Here is a 22,493-nt window from a genome sequence, read left to right on the forward strand (position 1 = left end):
ATCACTTCATTAACAAAGGCAACATTTCCTTGTAGACCAGATGTTGTGCTGAAGCTGGATTGTTTGAAGTCAGAGCTGTTGGCTCTCCCATGGATTGCAGGTCACTGCAGTCATAAATTATAAAGCAACGGTAAAACTACAATACAAACATGTGAGTATTGAATGAGTGAGGAACAACCTGAAAATGAATGAATCATTAATGAGTAGTTACTCTGATGCAAGGACTATAGTATATAATGATAAGTTACTAGAGAAAAGACTGGGAAATACTTTATTAGGACAAGTTTCTGTGAATCATATTGAGCAGTTACTAAGTAAATCCTCATTACTTCCCTGACCATTACTTACCCTTTTAACTATCAGGTTGTTCCTCAATCGTTGCTTAGTAACCACTCACATTTTTGTGTACCATTGCTCACAAAATCCCACCCACTGGTGTCCTGATAAAACCTGATGTACAAATACAAGGAGGTGAATACATTTGCACTTTAAGCACTTCCAAGGTATTAATATGAAGTTTTTAAAAACAGGTCATTCTAGATTTTATAAAGTTCAGCTATAATGTGACTGATGGCAATATTGTGTTACTTTGGTAGACAGTAATACCATTGATGTGTGAACATCAAATAACCGGCATTTTAAATGGACAGTGGGCACATACTCTATGTTACAGCTACGGCTTCCAAGCAGAACAGCAAGTGTCTGATTTTATTGGCCTCCTCATGTCGAGACGACGGCCCTGTGTGGAAGCAGTGGCTCGATTGATAAGTCATCTGAAACGGCTTCCTTCTTCTTTGGGCTTCTGCTCTCGCATCATTTACTTCTTCACCATAAATGAAAGCCCACTCTAGTTCAGCAGCTAGGCTAGGCAGCCTGCTGAGCTTGGATGCTTCAGCGTGCATGAGGAGGGGGTCTGATCAATGCAAGCAAGATTAGACAGCAAGTGAGTAGGTTTTTCAAACTAACCCCCAAAAAGTTGTGCTCGCCACACAAGAATTTTTTTTCTAATCTATTTCTAATTCCTGAGCACTCTGTTTGAGATTTGGAAGTGCTGAGTGTGATGGTGGAAGATTAGTTGCATGTTGACAAACTAAAAGCTCCCTGGACTCTTCAGTAAAGCACATTTCCTCTGACATAAATAAAGTAAAACAGCTGATTAGATAAATATGCTGCAGACAGATTTCTCTCACCCATATGTCTTCTCAGGCTCAACAACAGTGTTTGAAACCTCCTGTTTGCCAAAAGGCATCACTATAAATCGGAAAAAGGAAACTTCAGTGAGTGAATCAAAGTTATGGTTTTGAATGCAAGGCTTTTCTTTCAGCAGCCAGATGGTGTAACTCATACGACATGAGCGAGTAATGCAGGTGGCCACTGTGAAATGAAAGTGTGAAACACAAAATGAGGTGGCAACTGGGCTATGGCCAAAAAAAAAAAAATATTGATAACAGCAACAACAACAGTGTTTCTGATTCACAGATGGAGTGCTGATGAATTGACTGTGTGTGCAGGGGCGGATCTGGAGAAATATGCATGGGGTGGCAGAAATACACCGATCAGCCATAACATTATGACCACCTGGACACCCTGGTGGTCATAATGTTATTCTGCCCTCATACACAACAAACTACGATGCACTGTGAGCTTTGACACCTTTCTATCAGAACCAGCATTAACTTTTTCAGCAGTCTGAGCTTGGATCGGACCTCACAGCCTTCGCTCTCCATGTGCATCAATGAGCTGTGGCTGCCCATGACCCTGTCTCCAGTTCACCACTTTTTCTTCCTCGGACCACTTTTGATAGGTACTGACCGCTGCAGACCAGGAACACCCCACAAGAGCTGCAGTTTTGGAGATGCTCTGACCCAGTTGTCTAGCCATCACAATTTGGCCCTTGTCAAAGTCGCTCAAATCCTCACGCTGCCCATTTGTCCTGCTTCTAACACATCAACTTTGAGGATAAAATGTTCACTGACACCCACTGACAGGCGCCATGATAATGAGATAATCAGTGTTATTCACTGCACTAGTCAGTGGTCATAATGTTTTGGCTCATCGGTGTATATGCTGATTTAATCACAAACAATCACATATGTCAATATTTGTTTCGAAAAGCCCCCAAATTAAGATAAAAAACACTACATTATTCTGGCACATTAGTAAAGCATTGAATAAAAATATCTACAGTAAAGGAGGCATTAGAAATCATTAAACTGTTTTATTTACAAATCTTTTCACATTGAACTTAAGTATATCTCTATCAGAATGTGTCAATTACAGATCATTAAATTTCCATTTTTTTAAATTCATATAAATTAATGTGTTCAATTTGACAGCGTTTGACACCAAACTGGGGTGGCCATGTATTACTGAGGGGTGGTAGCTTCCATGCCCTTTGTGTTGGCTTTAATTCGAACAAATCAATCAGCTAAGCTACATTTAAAAGATACAGTATACAGATACAGGATACGGTGGGAATTTTTATGTTAACTGCCAAGACAGTCAAACACAGTGAAAACCTGCAGAACACAAACAGTAAAAATAAATAAATAAACAGACCTCCACAACATAAGTTGATTTAAGTGAACACAAAGAAGAGCAAATGCAAAGACGAGTCTGCGACAAAAAAAAAAAAAAAAAGTAATTTTGCATTATGCATTGTTCCAGACAAATTAACTTTCTATCCTGGCCTAGGATAAAATCTTTGGATGGTTTTTATGGAATTTCTGCTCTATTAGACAGCACTCGGTGGAGAAGAAAGAAAACCCAGGAGGGGAGCACAGCTTGCCGATGAAAAAACACACTCTGCAGGATTTCAAGGCGTTAGAGAACCTCACCACAGGAAGGCTTGGTGGCTTGGCAGAGCTGAACTCAGCCTGCCAGTAGTTTCTGCGCAGTGCTGAGCTTTAAATACCAGTCGCTCTGTTTATCCATGTAATGAAGGCAATGCCACATCCATGAATTTGTCAGGAAAAATAGATTCTTTGTCTTCGGTTGAGTCGTGGTGTTCTGATTATGTATTTCATGAATTTATTTATGTTTCTTTAGCAGGGTGTGAGATGTTCACTCTCTGAAAAACTACATCAACCCACCTCCCCCTCCATAGCCTGTCCATCACAGCCACCCAAGAGAGAGGGGAGCTGGTGGAGGTCCACACTGACAGCATCAGCTGCAGGGTTGTCTAAACATGTCAACATGCTATATGCAGGGAACTATGTCTACATAGTATCCAGAACAGGGCTGTATGGTGGTATGCTGCCGGGGCAGAATTGAGGTGGGGGAGGTAGGCAAGAGACAATGGTGAAAAGGAGTTAAGGACTAAATTGAATTTAACCACTGATTATATTAAGTCTCCTGTTCCTCTCCTGAAGTTACAACATGGAGAGCCAGGAATGAACAGGTATGATTCTCTGAAAATGACCCTCGCGTCAATCACATTAGGTGCTGCTGTAGTCAGGCAAGCTGCAATTTCTGTAGTAATTGTGCCATACGGCTTCCTGCTACAGCAGGGACAATAAGACATTTCGACAACCTGACAAATTGGAACAAAATTATTCACAAATTATTATATTTTAGTAGTATACTATTTGTATTCAACAGATTCAAATATCTTTATGTCCTGCAAGTTTTGATTTTGACATTTATTCGAGCAAAAATTATTACAACCTATTACCGACTCCAAAAGGTGTGCATCTCAAATAAACAACTTCATTTTTAATAATATGATTTCAAACTTGGCTCTGGTGTATTCATGTGCAAGATGATTTTATGGATGGAAGAAATTTTGCTTCTATTGGAGTTATTAGTGATTATTGATTAACTGATAAGGCCTACTTTTTGCATTCCCTTGTTTAACCATTAGGGTAACTCACTGCCTTCGGATCTGCCCATATTTCTGTACATTTTCTTCATTTAAGTCACGACATAGAACAGGTTTTTGTATGTAAGCTCCTTCCATAATGGCACTGTTGAAAAGAGCTTTCAGTCTTTTTAGAAGAATGGTTTTTAACATTTTGGGAAATATTGTTTTTCACTTTCTTGCCAAGACTAAAGAGCAAAAAGCATTCTTCTGTCTTTCTTTCAGCTTGCTTTGTTTTCACTTTCCACATAAGTTTGCAAGTGCCCCAAGACTTTTGCACAGTATACTGTATTTTTCTTGTGTACATTTATAATATGTTTATTTAACATTTTTATACACTGTATTTTTAAGACACATTAACGTTTTTCTTTGACGTAAGGTCAGCTTTGTACTCACACTGAAAACACTGAATTTGGTGTGTTTCCACACTGCTGTTGAATATAGTATAATATATAATCTAATATAATGAATATAATCTCACTGCAATCCAGAACTTTTTTTTCAGTGTTATCTCAAAAAAAAAAGTGAACCTGCAACTCACAGAGGGAGAAGACACAACTTTCAAGTTTTCAAAACACTGTATTCTTTTGTTACTGTAGGCACTGACATGCCTTATTAATGCTGCAATATCAACATTTTCCATACTTCCTAATTTCTCTGGTCATAATTCACTTCAGTGTATAAAATAGGTATCATTTAGAGCAACACATTGTTGATTAGTTATCAACTAGTAAATTAATGGCCAATTATTTTGATAATCAATCAAAAGTTTCTGATTTCAGCTTCTCAAATATTTCATGGTTTCTTCAGTCCTCTATGACAGCAGACTGAATATATTTGGGTTGGGGACTAAACAAGCCATAGGAGAACATCACTTTGAACTTTGGGACATTTTCTGAAAAAAACAGTTCATTGCAGCCCCAGTGTCATTTTAGTGTCATGTTTTGACTGAATAGTTCATTAAGCGATGCTGCACATTGACTGCAGAACAAACTGTACATACAGTAATTTATGATATCCTTTCAGTGCTTTGTGCAGGCAGGGTCAAGGTTAATTAACTTGGAACTGACATCTTATAATGAGCTATAATAATTGTTTCCTCCATAATGAAATAACATTTGCGCTCACAAACTTAAATGTCTCTGGATAATTTTACCATTAACAACATGAAATGTGTCTTGGTAGCAACAAGTATAACCTTAATGGACTTCTTCTCAATATATGTAGTCAAGGGATGGCAACCTCTCCTTTTCCACACGACAGTGAAGATTAATAATTGAATAAAACTTAATTATTTCAGTAGAACAAGACACGTGTTTCCATTGAATGGACACGGTCAGCTTACTCTTCTGACAGTACCTACACTAATAGATAGTATGACTCAGCTCAACAGCATGAAAGGTAACAGATACTACTGCAATGCTCATATCCAGTGGTTTTTCATGGACCTTGAGAGAACTCTTAAAGTGGAACTGAACAATGCCCCTAAATACAGTATTTTACCTACTGTTCAGTCAGTCAGTCATTGAGGGAACCAAGAATTGAGATGAAACTACTGCGTAACCTGGCCCGTCTCCAACTTGCAGAGGTAGATGAGACAATCTACCCAGAGATCAATGAAGCAGCTGAGGAAAAGCTACAAACCAGGCTATTGAGCATAAGGTCTGTGAAAAGGAAGATGCCCTCTTCTAGAAAATGGAGGAGCTCAAAATACTACAAAACATGGACTTGAGTACCCTTGATCAGGGTTATTAATGGCTGTAAGATGGAAAAGGTATTACAAGAATTGAGCAGCTGCTCTTTGAAGTTGCTCAATGCAGAGAAAAGTTATTTGCCAATTAGAATTCCCGCCCCATGGTTGTATGCCTCCGCCAACTAGTCAAGTTGCAGTTTACATCCATATCTGTCCAGACTCATAATATATGTAGTGAATACTTGGAAGGAATAGAATAACAACTGTATAAAATATATTTCCAGTAATATGTAGACAAGAAGCTCTCCATATAAACCTTTATTTTCAGACAAGAAATGTTGGAAGAGGAGGAAGAAAAAGAAGAAAATAAGAAAAAAGCAAATAAAGATGGTGTCCACTTCAAACTCTGACAACTTCATGCTTCTGAGCACAACAAGGACATGAGTAGCTTTTTCTTCTTCAGTTAAATATTTCACTATCTGATATCTCTTAAATAATACAGCATGCTGCCTGTATAGTTTTCCGTCTGTGGAGGATTTTTACTGATTGTATACGCTTGGCATTTAAAACAGAGTGGAAACAAAATAGGACAGACACGTTCAAGGTGATGAGGGCCTGGTGCCAATGCCAGCATGCACACACCCAGGATAGTTTGACAGTCTCACAGGGCTAACACAGAATGACAAACACGTTCACACCTACAGGCAATTTAGACTTAACTGATTCACTTTACTTGCATGCGTTTGGACTGTGAGAGGAAACTAGAGCACCGGAATAACACCTGTACGAATCCAAGGAGAACATGCAGGACTATCACTTTTTCAACAGATAAGATTCAAAGGAATTAAAACTATTCATTCCATTATACATTCAAATTCATTTAAACACAACCCACATAGCCTAATCCTTAAATATGTTGTAAAATGAACATTGTTCTGTTCATTTGCGGTGCCTCCTCTGTCCCACTTAAGTGACAAGCTAACATCATTGTAAAGCAGAGCAGACACTGGCGGTTATATTTAAAAAATAATTCCCTAAATCTCGATGCAGAGTGGCAGCAGACAGATGGTAAAGACAAACAGATCTGTGTTGTGTTTTACTCTGAACCACAATGATTGGTTAAACCGTTATATTGTGCCCTCGTGCAGGGGGCATGTGGCGGAGAGCGTAGTGACAGTCTTGGCGAGCATTAGCGGAGAAACTTGAAAAGCCTCCTGCATCATTTAAGTCGCATGTATGGGAGCACTTTGGCTTTCCTCTAAACTATGATTATGGAAGAAGGGTGGTAGACAAAACCACTACGGTTTGTAGGCACTGTGTCACGAGAAAGCCATGTGATAATGGAAATTCACTGAGCATGGCCACCCATTTAAGGCAAAATCACCTCGGGGTTACAAAGAGAAAGGAGACTTAACAGCAACTCATCAATGCAGCATTTAAGCTTTGCTGCAGAATAAGACCAGTCTAAAGCTATTACCAAATCTATTGGAACGTTTATCGCTGCAGACATGAGGCCATACTCCGTTGTGGAAAACAGGAAAACAAAAAAAATGGTGAAAGTCCATGCTACAAAATCCCATCGTGCACCCACTTCAGTGTGAAGATCAAAATTGTCAACACATTTTCCAAGGCATCCTCTGTTGACCTTACCACAGATTGTTGGACCTCCAGGGCAACTGAAAGCTATGTGACCGTGACAGCTCACTACACCACAGCTAAGTGGGAGTAACAAAGTCTGGTGCTACAGACACGCCCCCTCTATGAGAGGGAAATCTGCCACAGGTACTGATAGGAGAGAGTGGAAGCTTGAGAGGTCCGATAGCAATATCCGACAGATTATACCAAAACCAAAATAATGTAGTGATAGAAGCTGTACTGGAACCCACAGATTGGGTACTTAGCACTTCTTATCAATTTAGATGGAACGCCTCCTTGGGAGGATCAGGTGGGTGGTTTCCTATTTCCCCCTAAGCACAGCCACTCGTGCTTAAGACCAATCAAGAAATGCTACAGCTACCTGCCCACAAGCTAATACACAATGTGACAAGATGACACTTATGGCTTGTTGGCGTGCTATGTTGAGCAGCAGGCAGCTGTACACTCTCCACTGACGGACAAGACCTTAAATAAAACACATCAAAGACATTGTCACCTTGTCTGACGATGACATGAGAGTGGCAGAGGAGGCCCTCCATGTGCCCAAACCACTCAAAATGGTTACAACAGTAATGAGTACTGAAACTGCACCATCTAGGTCCATGATCCTACCTCTGAAAACAAGGATTGTACAATCTATGGCCCCAAGTGAAGAAGACTGCATTATCACAAGAGATGTCATGGCTGCCATTAGAGAAGATCTGAACCCAGACTCACAGAGACCCCTAATCTGCAGGACTTTTTAAATAAATCTACTGCACTGGATCAATGGGTTAAGTCCCTGTGGATGGTGATCCACTGGCATGGTGGAAAACAAATGCATGTAAATACCCCCACATTGCCATGATGGCAAGATGCTATACCACGCTGTGCCTGGCACTTCAGTTCCTAGAAAGAGTGTGTTCTCCATGGCAGGGGACATAGTGACTACAAAAAACAATCTTATCTTAGCTTTGCTTTCTTTCTTTTTATAACATTTTTTTTGATGATGTGGACGCAAGCTATTTTTTCTGAGATAGATAGAAGATATCATGCCTCACATTGCAGTATAATTTAAATATAATTCATATCTTATATATTTTAAGATTTTATAAATTGAACATCTTGAATGTTGTTTTAATTTAAGACCATGGGCAGAAGTTCCTAGCTTTAAATGTTCACGGTAAGTTATATGTGTCTCCCTTTTCTTTTGCTGATGCAAAAAATGATCCGATCCATTACTCAAAACTATGATACAATCCAAACTGTGATTATTGTGATCTGTTGCAAAACTATCAAAAATCATTGCCCCTGACTAATTTCAGGATTAAGCCTCATTTCTGCCAGATAAGTGACAGAATTACAATGGCTGATTAATTACCTGAATGATCAACGTTTTGGCTGTTGGAAGATCAGATGAATTTCTGGTATGTTGCAATTTGGGTTGGCTGTCTTGCAGTTTGAGCAGTTCCACAGTCTTATTTCCCACATGTCTGCGATCAAAAGATTCATTACAAGCTATAGTGAGTAGGGCTGGGTACCAAAACCTATTCTTATATGACTGGTATCTATTGGATCGATTCGCAATGCAGATTTCAGAGCCTCATTTCTGTGCCACTTCAATGCCTGAGCGGTCAAATATTGCCCTGCTGCTCCAATTACATTACATGCAACAAAGCATCACCACACATACGTTTTGCGAGTTAACATTGCACTTGCTGTAGTGGCAGCAGGTAGTTTAGCTTGTTAGCTAGTAGCTGCCTTAAACACAGCAAAAATGTATAAAGCTAAATGGTCTGGTTGTCTGGATGTGAAACAAATGTGGGCGTCCCTGGCAATGGGCGATCTCAACCCCGGCAATGGGAAGACCATTGATGATGGCACCCTTTCCTCGGGTTAGTAATGTAGTAAAGTATTGGTTCATCGGTTCAGACGCCGATATCAGAAAAACTCAGATTGACAACCCTAGCAGACAGCTTGTTTAAATATTACTGAAGTAGTATTTTACATGTTGTGGCTACTATAGTTTTTGACGGCGACTGTGCTGTGATTCAAGTCATTTTTCTTCCTTTTTGTCCTATTTTCCGATTGAGGTTTTTGTGTTTATGCTGACCGGTCAATTAACCTGTACATAGAGCGATTTACTTGAAAAATCGATCTAAATAAAATGTTTAATTTCAATCATATAGAGAATATTCTGCTCAGTGGTTTTCTCCATTTTGTGTTAGTGAATAGAACAACAGCTTAATATGTGCCCTTGGCTGACTGCTCATAAAGCTCCAGTGGATATTTCATCAGCATTCTTTGCCAAGCGAGTTGATTCAAATGATCTTTCTACTGTACTGACTCCTGTACGTAAACCATGGCTACCAAGGCTATGTATGATACATAAGAGTTCTGTATATAGCAAACACTCAAATACATCTTCTCAGTAATACTGCAGGCTTACTTGCTCCAAAGAAATGAATATCCATATGTTTATTACAATTTATACCACGGTCTGGGTGAATAGTCGATTCTCATTGGCTGCAGGGTGTCCATTAATTCCTGATATAGGAAATGAAACTGTCTGTTCACCGGTCTAAATGAATGCGCTGAAATAAACTGAATGAAAACAAAATCTGAATATTTTATTAATGTATCTTACAACACTGAGTCTAGTCCTTCAGTGCTGCTGCACATCGCCCACATCGTCTATTAATTCCTGATAATGGACACCTTGCTATTATCCCTTACTTTTTTCATTGTAATAAAATTAATTGCTACACTTACATTTTTCAAATTCAGTGACAGTATTGAATGGTTGGACAATACGGACTAGCCTCAGTTTCTGCCTCTCATGTATTAGCAAGCATTCAGGTCTGTTTTTCTATCTAGGCAGAGCTAGGCTGCCATCTTTGTTTTGATTCTGAAGCAGAGGTGCAACTTGAGGAAATGGGTTAAAAATCTTTTTATCATTCAGCAGATGAGGCAGATGGTTCAGAGAGTCTTTAAGGATTTTGAATATACCGGCAGAACAACAGTAAGTGCGTTGTCTTTTAGAGAAACTGATGATTACCTATATAAAACATGAGAGGTACAACCTGGGGCTAGTGTAGTAGGCAATAACTGTATGAATCAGCGTGGTAGCGTCAATCAACTGAGCAATCACATTTTCCTTGGTTTTCATGTTTATTGAAAAGCCCAAATGACAATGGCAGCTTAGTTTTCAAACTGTGATAATTGGACAAATGTTAAAAAAAACCAGCATCCACCAACTAGACTTCTGGATTTGGACAGGAATACTAAATTCTCAGAAAAAGCTCAGAAAATGTGTCTCACAAAATGTATGTACAAATTGGTTGATGTCCTGTAGGCCTGATACTAAACCAATTATCAGATTTCAGAATCTAAAATAGCTAACTAACAAATATCTGAATTTTTAGGCAGCCTGAAAACTTGATTTCATGTATGACAAAGTCGACATGTGAGGACTGAAGTGTCCAAACAGAGCAGCACTTTCCCACACAAACTGAGTCACATTAATAAACCAGAGGAGATATCCATATGTGAACCAAGCTTTTACCTGCCCCTAAACCCTATCTTCTTTCTTTATATTTATTGCCCAAAGTATCTACTCAAACATTTTACAAACTGCCTCCCTCTCATCATGCAGCTTGTCAGATAAAGTTGCCTACTGAGGCACGACTGGCTGCTAAACATAGGGAAGCAGTTTTCAACCACTGTGACTGAACCATTACTTGTAATCATTTAAAACAAACATGTTGAACTTCGAAAAGGAAAATTTGCTCAATACTTTAAATAGATTTCTAAAAAGTACACCAGCTGGAAATTTTGCGAGCTTCCCTGGTGACCACCTGGCCTGCACATACACAGAGAGAGAGAGAGAGAGGGGTGTGGCACGTGGCAGCAGTGAGAAAACACACACACACACATTACATTGTTAGTAGGCGGGATGACACTCTGTGAGGAAAGGGAGGAAATTTCTCAATACAGGACTTGAATGTCATGTAACTGTGAAAAAGATCATGCAAAATCCTGGTAATAATAGCTTTAGAGTGTGTAACATTTAGGAGGATCTATTGGCAGAAATGGAATATAATATGCATGACTATATTTTCATCAGTGTAGAATTGTGTGAAATGTTTTTGTCACCTTAGCATGAGTAGTTTAGTTACTGATGCTACGGGTTAATTTTCCATGAAGGCCACCGTGTTGAACCACCGAGTTTCTACAGTAGCCCTGAACAGATAAAACAAACACTGGCTCTATAGCGCAGTTTGAGGCCACCATAGTTTCCCCTCTGTGCTTGAAAGGGGAGGGTAAAGCAAGAGAGTGGCAATCTTCAAATACGCACTGGTCCTTTAAATCAAAGACAAATATTTAACTAGTATCATTTATTCATGCATGTTAATTGTTCCTAAGAAACACAATTTCCCAGAATATGTGATACTACTTTACACTTTTTATTCATTTGGAATTACTTACTGATGCCTTGTACACTACCTCCAGTATATTACCACTCTTATGGTTTAATGCATAGTGTATATTCTTTTTCATAAAAGTCAATTATTTTGGGTAATACACTCATACACTTTCTTTCAGAGAGTTAGATGAAACGATTAATACCACTGTCATGTCTGTTAGGTAAATATGAAGCTAAAGCTTGCAGGTGATTAGCTCATAGCTTAGCATAATGAATGGAAACTAAGAAAGCCAAGCAATAGTTCCAGTGTTTAACTGCCCTGTAAAAACATGAACATTTCTATGTGTATACAGATTAAAGCCCAAATTGCTCCAGGTGTTGTGCCATCGGTGTGTGGGTGTGCTTTGTTTCCATTTCTGATGAGCGGTTGGCACCTTGCATGGCATGGTGTATGAATATGTGTGAATGGGTGAATGTGACATAGTGTAAAGTGCTTTGAGTAGTTGGAAGACTAGAAAGGTGCTATATAAGTACAGTCGATTTACCAAGAGAGAACGTGTTAATTAGTCAAATTTAGAGGTGCTGGTAGGTGGATTTTGTTACTTTCAGACAGAGCCAGGCTAACTGTTACCAAAGCTTCCAGTGTTAATGCGAAGATAAGTTAATTACCCGCTGGCTGTAGATTAATATTTACTGTACAGACAGGCGAGTGGTATGTTGTCATTGAACTCTCGACAAGAAAGCAAATGAATGTAGTTCCTCCAAAAAAGTCAAATTATTACTTCAAAAGGAAATAGTTTTTAAAAAGTGACAGTGATTTTTTTTGCTTTTTATTATTTTCTGTTTTAGAAACTAACAGTCACATTTGATATTGTTTATCAAGCATTACAGAAGTTGAATGTTTTAAAACATTTCAGATTCGGTTCTGGTTCTTTGAGATCGATGCTGCATTAGATGCATGCAACATTAAACCTCGTCTTGTGAAATGTGTTGGTCTGGCTGAATGTGTTTTTAAAAATCCGTTTCATGACTGGGAGGAAATTTTCTGCCATTTTGGTAACTCATGTGTCTGAGGAATGTAACATTTTTTTTGATTAAGCAGAAGGAAGCTGCCTTGGTCTGATGCTCTTCTCAGTGTACCCATAGATGATGTCATCATAATGTCAATTTCCACAGCTATGGTAATGACAGACACACAATTATACAGATCCATAGAGCCAAATGCTAATACCTCAAACTGGCTCACAGCCTGTCTGCACTTAATAAATAGATGAGTAATAACATTCTAAAACTCAGTGAATGACAAACAGGACATAAATACTTCTCCCTAACCCTGAGGCCAACAGAGAAACACCAGATCAAGCTTAGGCCCTATGACATAGTGTGTTACACTCTGATTTCAGTATTAAATTACACCTCCAAATAAGCAGTTTTCCAGCAGTTGTTTCACCTCAGAAATTTTGCCACGGTGCAATTTAAGCCAGCAAGATTTCCAAAAGCCAATTCATGCTTACATCTTAAGCAGGCTAGACAAAACCACATTTCACTGATCTTACTGAAAAGTCTATTTAAGGACCAAAAATAATTCAAATTCTGTCTCTTGACTACTGATCAACACAAGAAAAACAGAGCATATAACTGATTTTAAAGTCCCTTTGCTTGTACATACACTTAAGCTCTGAGTACATTGCAGAAGCCCTGACGTTTTAAGGTCCTTCACATTCACTCCTATCCTCCAGTGTGGGTCGTTCGAAGTTCAGCACCACAGATATAAGAAAATTGGCTGATCCCAAACTGGGGAATGCCAGTCCCCTGGATATTAGGGGGCAACCAAGAGGTTAAAACACATCTATTTCTGTTAGCTTTCAACTTCTCTTCTAACTTGGAGTGTTCATCTATGTGCAGTATTTTATGGTATTACTGTGATGCTATTATTTCATTGTGCTCATTTCTTTTTATTGTAAAGCACCTCGAGTTACAGTCTTTGAATTGATTCTTACATAAGCACAGTCACATTTTTATTATTATTATTATTATTATTATTATCATTATTATGATGATGATTTCAATCTCTCCACTGCATAATGACTTTTACCGTTCAGTAGCTGTTCTCTCAGACATAGATTAAGGTCTGCTTAACTCTGAGAACACAGTGTATCAGTTAGTGAGCTGTATACTTAACCTTTTGTACTATCACCTCCCAATTTCTGAGCAGGGCGAATAAGGCTCCAGCAAAAAGATGAGTACGTAGAAAGGTTCATTGATCTCATTTATACACAAAATGTATGCCTATAGCCAACTGCCAAAGTCAGTGATTAGACCAAAAAGAACATCACAATGTGTGTGTGTGTGTGTGTGTGTGTGTGTGTGTGTGTGACTGTGTGTGTGACTGTGTGTGACCGTATGTGTGTAACTGAGTGAATACATTTGCCAAAGTCAGCTAATCAAACGAAAGCATAGATGCTTAGATTGTGTGTGTGTGTGTGTGTGTGGGAGGGGGGGGACGACGACGAGAGACAATGAAGCAAGGCAAGGCATGATTCCCTCAAACTCTGCAACCTCTCAGCAGTTACACATTTAAGCTCTTTTACGTCTCGTCTGCTCGGCCACTCTCAGTTTAGATGACTCTAACGACCAGGCACGCTATGTGAGTGAACACTGACCACACTGCGTCAAAAGAGGTCCGTGCGTAAATGTGGAGCACATTAACTACTCACGCTGCTGTTCTGTCCGGACCAGTGCACCATCGCCTGGTTATGAGCCATGTCCCCGGTGAGCGCAAATGTCGAACTTGTGAGCTGAAACTCCTCCTGGTCCGAAAACGAAGCGTCCTCCCCGCCCTCGGGTCTGAATCCGGACCAAGTCTCTGCGCTCCTCGCACTTCGCGTTCGTCTCCAACTGGCCACATCCGTGTCCCCATTCACCGTCACATCAACCTGCGCCCCATTTTCAACGTATAAGCTGTTATTTGTTCCATCCTCGGTGCTATTTTCGGTTAAGTCACCGTCAGTGGGAGAAGGGGCAGCCGCGCGTGAACCACTTCGAGAAAACACTTTCGGGTGGGAAAGTTTTTGCTGACCGTTCAACGCGTCCTTCTGGAGACAACTTGTGTTATTCCCCCCTAAAGGTGGCCGCACTTTGGACGAACTTTCTTCGCTCGAGGTTAATTCCGCAACGTTGTGCGTTTCGTCCCCGCCGGCGGAGGGTTCGGCGCCCGGTGACCCCTCGGTAAATCCAACAAATTCCTCCGCTGATACCTCGCCAAAATGAGTCAAATCCAGGGCCGAGAGTTCCCGGGGAGACGCTGTGATTAGCGGCAGCTGGCACGAGGGAATGCACCTTACCTCCGCTTTTGTTCCGCCCAGGATGGAAGTTAGGGTGAAGAGCCAAATCCACTCAGAGAAAATGATAAAAAGGCAGTGGCCGAGGCGCGTCTCCATTCTCCGTTAATTCCGACTTTCAGGCGTGTTAAAAGCTTATCATATTCACTCTTGTGTGTCTGTCTGTCATCACCTGGTAAAGTGGAGTCCGTGAATGCGCTGTGGGGAGGTGCAGCAGCAGCAGCAGCAGCGCGCGGACAAGTGTTCCCAAGTACTGATGCAAACGATGCATCAGAGGAGGAGCTGGAGGCTGAGTCCTGGACGAGAGGGGCCCATACCCCCGCATCATCATCTCAACCTGGATGGGGGGGGGGACTGGGCGTACTCTTAATTAAGTTATAGCCTATTTATGTAGAGGCACGTGGTCCCCTAGGGGTTTCTATTCTGTTTTTGATCAGCAGTACATGTCACTATTGACATATTTGACTGGATCATCTTCCTATATGTAATTATGCATTGGATTAAAAACAGTCTTCAGATGTTGGGGCCCTTGGGGAGAAGTCTAGAAACATTATTGGGTTTGCCTCTGAGAGTTTTTGTGTGGGAAATGTTTCCTGACAGGCGCTTTATGGAAGATACAATGAGGCTTTACATTTTCCATTAGCGCAGGCCTAGGTAATCAATTAACAGGATTGCCTGTGTTCACTGTCAATTATGCCATGCAGGTAACGACTCTGTTGTGGCCTGCCTGCAAAATGGCTTGGAAATTGTTTCAGTTAGAGGCTGTGCTCCTGTGTTATCCATTCAGCTGTGTTGAAAAAGAAAATGCATATTCCCCCAAATTTTAGCTTGTGCTTTTTTGTGCCCTTCTCTTAGGTTAATGGAGGGTTGTCTGACAGAAAATAATGAGAAAGATTCAAACCATAGGTGAGCAAGTAATCATGTTCTCTGTCAACCCACTCTGGTCTCTGCTGTTGTATAGAAGCACAGAGGACTATGGTAATAATTGAGAACCCATTATAGCCATACAATGCAGACACCCTGGAATATATTGTTATATTTCCCTATACTTTGGGCTTTGTTCCAGTCAGCTAATGGTAAACCATTAGGAGAACTAGAGCCTGTCCAAACCCTGTGATTAGATTCTATTTCTGGGCAACATTTAGTCAATAGGATGAGGATGCTGTTGACTGGTGACTGATGCCGAAGAGACTCCCTATATTGAGCTGTGTTCTCCCCATCACTCTGAGCTGGGACGTGATCCTGTTCCACATACGGGTCAACTGCACAGAGACGTCTTTCATTGGCAGCCATTAGTGATGCAGTGAGCAAGAGCTGTCTCAATCTGTTTCAGTTAGCCCCCACCAGACAAGGGGAAACCAGTCTATAATGCAGATTGATGGCTGACTAAGAATCTCAATCATGGGGAACATTGGCTAAAAAGCTTAAGTTCTTGACTGTAATGCTAAAGCACAGTCCAACTATTACATTGCAATGCAGAGGACCTCCTAAAGATACCAATGCATGTTTATGGAACCTGTATGACTTTACATGTATTTTTTACTTGCTATGTCTGGGATACATCTGCAGTGACAGTGTGGAATGATCATAATGGATTTTTGCCTGACCTGTCTGCTTAGCTTAGACATGGATGGTTGTGCAGATGCTGGGTTTGTGTATGGCTCATTTTTGGTACTTTGTCTTGTTTTGCTTGTAATATTTCTTTGATAAAAAATAACTTCCAAAAGATGGATGCAACTAACGTGTTTTTAACCTATTAATTTTTAAACTGAGTTAAATTTGAGCTGTCCTGTTATGTTATTTCATTTATGCGACTAAATGGATATTGTAGCTTGGACCTGTCTGTTGTGCCAGACTTGACAGCTTGTAAATGTATGTGATAACCGTCGTCAGGTGAAGCAGTATTATGAGTCTTTTATGCTTGTCAAATAAGTGTCAGAAAATAGTGAAAAAAGGCTAATTTCTTGCTATATCTGAAAAAACAACTCAAATGTATTCAATTATCTAAATCAGGAAACAGTAGAAAAATATCACATTTTAAAAGCTGGAATATAAAGGACGTCATTTTTGCGTGGCAAATTATATAAACAATGAATTATCAGAATAGTTTCAGATACATTTTCTGTAGACTGACTGATCGAGGAGTGTTTAAGCTCTAGATGCAAGTACTTCTTGTGTTTGTATTGATAATGTAAATTTCTATTTGAAGCCACAGTGGGAGTATGAAGTTGTGTAAAATCAATAATTGATTTTCAGAAAAACTAAACTGCAGGTTTTTAAATCGCATGTTAGAATGAAACTCTTAAAGTACAAGCACACTGTGGGAGATTTAACGTGTGCATTTGAAATCAAATATCCATGGAGGATCTTTTTGACTTGTTCTCAGACTTTAAATTTAACTGCTCAAGGTGACAGATTTCAGGACTGATGTCGTATAGCACATTTGTGTGCACAACATGGCAGCTGAGTGGAATCATTGTCTTTCGACAGACAAGATTGCTGCTTTGCCGCCTGTCACACGGACTGAATACAAACAGCGTTATGCTCCCTGAGCTCATACTTCTGTGATGGAAACTTGTGAGCAGGCAGTGTGAAAAGCACACAAAGGAACGAGACGACAGCGATCCATGTTGTTAGATTATTCTGTTTTTTTTTTTTTAATTTAATATAATTCTGTGGAAGAATAAAAGAGCAATGTTATAGCTCATCTCTGAAATTAGACCTATTCCTCTCTGATGTGGGGTTCACTTTCACATCCGTCCTAATTACTCTGGTGCTCATAACAGTAAAAAAAAAAAAAAAAAAAAAAAGACACTCAGGACATTATTCATGCACAGTACATTGTCTCACCCTTCTGCTCCAACTAAAAAGCTAACATCTGCCTTCAGTGCTGCTTAGCATTGACTATCAGCAGCAGTATGTGTATATGACAAAAACCAGACACAGTTGCCATAGAAAAGTCTCTTTTCAGCATTCAATAATATCTACACCCAATCCTCTCCTTAAAGAAAAGAAATGGAACAAAAGCTGTGAAATGTCTGTGCCGATTTTGTAATGTAGCTTCATGCAGATCCGTTATTGAAGCAGACGTGCCAAGATAGAAGGTGTTGAGGTAGGAATAGACACCTGAGGCATCCACTTTAATTAGTGCTGAACACACCTCTGGGGCACAAGGAGGGAAAATCATCCTTTTCAAATAATGATTTCAATTACATTATTGAGAGATACGCTGAAATGCAATACAGGGAGCAGGTTAAGTGCTCTGACCCCGGTGAAATGTTGCAGGGTTGAATTCATTTGATACCTCAGATCCTTTGGTTACTCTTTCACATATGTGATATACGGTTTGGAGTCTGCTGTCAGTGAAGAAAAATTGTGAAATTATACCCTACCCACTACAACTAACTATAGCACCCACAGTGTTATAAACATATCAGAATCAGAATCAGAAATACTTTCATAATCTTCTGTATTAAGAATATATATATATATATATATATATTAAGGTTAAATATGTACAATAATTAAAATGTGCAAAAAGTGCAAAAATTATTGTCCGTGTTTGAGGTCAGATTACAGAGAGGGGGTGTCTGACTCTCTGAGGGAGGCGTTGTAGAGTTTGATGACCACAGGCAGGAATGATTTCCTGTGGCGCTCTGTGGTGCATCTGGGTGAGAGGAGTCTTCTGCTGAAGGTGCTCCTCTGCTGGGCCAGTGTGTCATAGAATGGGTCCAAGATAGACTGTAGCCTGGACAGCATCCTCCTCTCTGCCACGGGCGTCAGAGTCTCCAGCTCCTCCCCCATGACATCACCGGCCCTCTTGATAAGTTTATTTCGTCTGTTGGTATCTGCGACCTTCAGCCCACTGCCCCTGCATGTGACAGCGAAGAAGATCGCACTGGCCACAACAGACTCATAGAACATCCTCAGCATCGTCCGGCAGATGTTAAGCCTCCTCAAGAAAAAGAGTCGGCTTTGGCCATTCTTGTAGACCGCCTCGGTGTTTCTGGTCCAGTCCAACTTGTTATTAAAGTACACCCTTGGGTACTTATACTCCTCTACAGTGTCCACAGGGACCCCCTGGATGGAAACAGGGGTCACAGGTGTTTTCGCCCTCCTCAGATCCACTATGAGCTCCTTCGTCTTTGTCACATTGAGCTGCAGATGGTTCAGCTCACTCCAAGTGAAAAAGTTGCCCACCACAGTCCTGTATTCACTCTCATCACCCTTTTCAATACAACCAACTATTCCTGAGTCATCAGAAAACTTCTGAAGGTGGCAGGACTCGGTGCAATAGTTAAAGTCCGAGGTGTAGAGGGTGAAGATTGATGAAGTGTTGCTGACCACCCTGTCAGACACAGTTCTGTAGGCGTACGTACTGTGGTCCACCCATCAGGTAATCAACGATCCAGGACACAATGGGGGCCTCCACCTGCATCGCAGCCATCTTCTCACCCAGTAGAGCCGGACGGATGGTGTTGAAAGCACTGGAGAAGTCAAAGAACATGACTCTCACAGTGCTCGCTGGCTTATCCAGATGAATGTAGACTTTGTTCAGCAGGTAGATGATGTCGTCCTCAACTCCCAGGAGGGGCTGTTAGGCAAACTGTAGCGGATCAGTGAAGACCTGACCATAGGCCTTAGCTGCTCCAGGACGAGCCTCTCCAGGATCTTCATAATGTGGGACGTCAGAGCCACCGGTCTATAGTCCTGAGGGACGCTGGGACGCAGCGTCTTTGGCACAGGAACGAGGCAGGACGTGTATCCTATACCTATATAGATTCATATTAATATCTAATTAACAGACATATACCACTCTCATTCATTTTATGATTATTTTATTGTACAGTAGATAAAGCTTTAATTAATTCATTTTTAGCTCTTGCATATGAAGTCTAATTTAAAACCATAATTTATTCAGCACATATTCAGTAATCAGTGAGTTGGATTTCCCCATTAAAACACCTCTTCACCATTACGATAATCTTCATTCTTCCATATTTTTTGCTTAACCTTCAAGCTTTCAGAGTTTGCCTCAGTGCAGCTCAGGACATCAACAGCAGCCTTATATGATCACAAAGTTGCATTATTCCACATTTAAAAGAGATAATTCTTCACACAATTTAATAAGAACGTAATGTTTTCAGCTACAGGGCATATATTTCTTCTCATTTCAATCCTGCCAAGAATTTAGTGTGATAGGTGTGAGCACACTATTGGCCTACACTGCTTGTAAGGTTAGTAGAAATTAAACTATAGCCAAGGGCACCAGAAGTCAACATTTTTTACATTGAGCAGAATAATAAATATAGCCAATTATGTGTTATGGACCGAAGTGCTTGGGTTGTTTGATTTGAATTTAGTTTCAGTTGGTACGTTTATACATATTTGCAGTACAAGAACTCAAGTAGTGAACTGCTAACACTACAATAAGCATAAATAATGAACATACTTCTGATAGTTTTATAGATTTCATATCCTATTTTTCCTATCTTGTTTATTATTGCACATTCTTCCAAGATATATTTCTATCATATTGAAGGTTTTCACATTATGCATAAGAGTGGAGAACTATGGTTTGATTAACCAGCACATATTAGAGGTAATGCAGACCCTAATAAGCACTTAAGAACAAATGTAGCAGATTGTTCCATAAGGCATTCATTATTCACATCATCAGTGCTTATATTCAAAAGGTGCTTATATTCACATCTGCTAGCATTATCAACCAGCTCACTCAAACCCATTTGTAGTGGATATTTTTGGTTAAACTTCACTGGCACACACACATTAATTTGTATTGTATTGTTGTGTTTGTTCAATGTCTGTGTGTTCAACTGCCAAGACGGTGTTAGATAGACAATGTTCAGTGGGAAATAAAGCCACAATCTTGCCTTGATATGGTCATATTATGCATATTTGGATGAGAAGGTTTTTTTGTACAACTCCAAGTATGCAGAGAACATAGTGAAAAGGCTGTTAAATAAACTAAAATAAAGTGTTCTAGAATTAATTAACAACTAAATGACATTTGTTTTATTTTATTTAATTTTCCACATCTTAATATAAACTGTTTTAGCAACTAAATGTCATTATTTTGTTTTCTGGAAAGCAATGTGCTTGAAACAGTATGGCTGTGCCACTATAGGTTTGAATAAAACAACCATGACAGATATTTGAGCGTATCCATAACTTACATTAAAATACATGAAATAAATAAATATCCCTCTGCAGCAGTGGATTGATCTCTCCTTGCATTATGTCAATTTTCAGAGTGTACATTAGAGTTAGAGAAGATATTAGCAGTGATAGCTTTCTCTGTGTGAGTGAACATTGTTGTTTTACAAATGTAATTTTTATTTGGTGCCTCAAATAAAAGCAAAGAAGAAGTAAGATGTTTCTAGATTTAAGGTAAGTTCATTTTAGGGTAACAAATTCACACGTCTGCAGGTAATGGCCCTATCTCTTATTATTCTTTGTAAAAATGGAAACCTAGGGAAATGATGGCGAGGTGATTCATATCTTTATTAGATTAACAAATTTGATTCCTAAGGGAAGGCCTCGGGTGGTCAGAAGAAGCCCTGAAAGTGAGAAAATAAACCTGAACCTGTAGTTGAAGACACCCTGGCTGTAAACATTAATATCTGTGAGAAATATTGAAATGTTGGCACAGCAGGCCTGAAGCTCTCCTGAAGAAGCTTATAATTAAAACTTTTAGAAGTCCATCATGGCCACTTTAAGGCTGGGTGGTAGTGACAGAGTCTGGGCCCCCTGCTGAAAATTCTCTCATTAAAGGGTTGTCTTTTTTATTTTTTGACCTGCTCACTTTAGAGATGATTACAGCAGTTTGCAACTAGAGAAAGAAATCTTTGAAATCTTGAGTAATAACCTCACATATAAATATTATAAATCAACTCGATAAACATTTGCAAAGTGTTCCTGAAGCATGTTTAAGAGATGTGCAGGACAAACCAGCATCCTTCAGCACAGTTGGAGTTCATAACAACTCATCATTCGCCCACAGCAGCAGAAGCATGACCATTAGGCACAGACATTTAATTATCAATTATAGATGTCTTCATTCAAACTGTCTTCAATTTGCAAAGAGCCATAAAACCCAGTGTTCTGTTGTACAATTGACCAATTAATAATAATTAGTTAAATTACTATTGTACAAATTTGACATATTCCATTTTCTTTTGCACCACAGTTTCCCTATCTATCTATCTATCTATCTATCTATCTATCTATCTATCTATCTATCTATCTATCTATCTATCTATCTGTCTGTCTGTCTAAAAATAAATCCATTTTATAATATGACATTGCTACTATAGTTAAGGTTTGGCGACATGGTTAAGTTTAGGAAAAGATCATGATTTGGGTTAAAAAGTAATAACTACATTGTTCTGATGTTCTGTTGACCCATCATTGTGACCTCCTCCACATTTTTACTCCATGACAACGTCCCCTTTTTTCCTCTTGTTTGTCATAATGCATGTTGAATGTAAACATATATCATTTTAAGGCACTGGTTCA

At 39.6% G+C, this 22,493-nt stretch overlaps 1 protein-coding gene across 1 annotated transcript in view; it reads right to left on the minus strand.

Annotated features, from left to right (window-relative positions):
• LOC127351559 (VPS10 domain-containing receptor SorCS1-like) overlaps positions 1-15,226 on the minus strand; it is a 50,278-nt gene extending 35,052 nt beyond the window's left edge. The window contains exon 1 of the mRNA XM_051379222.1: positions 14,331-15,226. Within this exon, the coding sequence (XP_051235182.1) occupies positions 14,331-15,053 (723 nt within the window). The 5' untranslated portion in view covers positions 15,054-15,226. The remainder of the gene's footprint in view (positions 1-14,330) is intronic.
• Positions 15,227-22,493: the final 7,267 nt, after the last annotated feature.

This window comes from Dicentrarchus labrax, unplaced genomic scaffold (genome assembly GCF_905237075.1).
Source record: "Dicentrarchus labrax unplaced genomic scaffold, dlabrax2021, whole genome shotgun sequence".
In the NCBI taxonomy this organism is placed as follows: Eukaryota; Metazoa; Chordata; class Actinopteri; family Moronidae; genus Dicentrarchus; species Dicentrarchus labrax.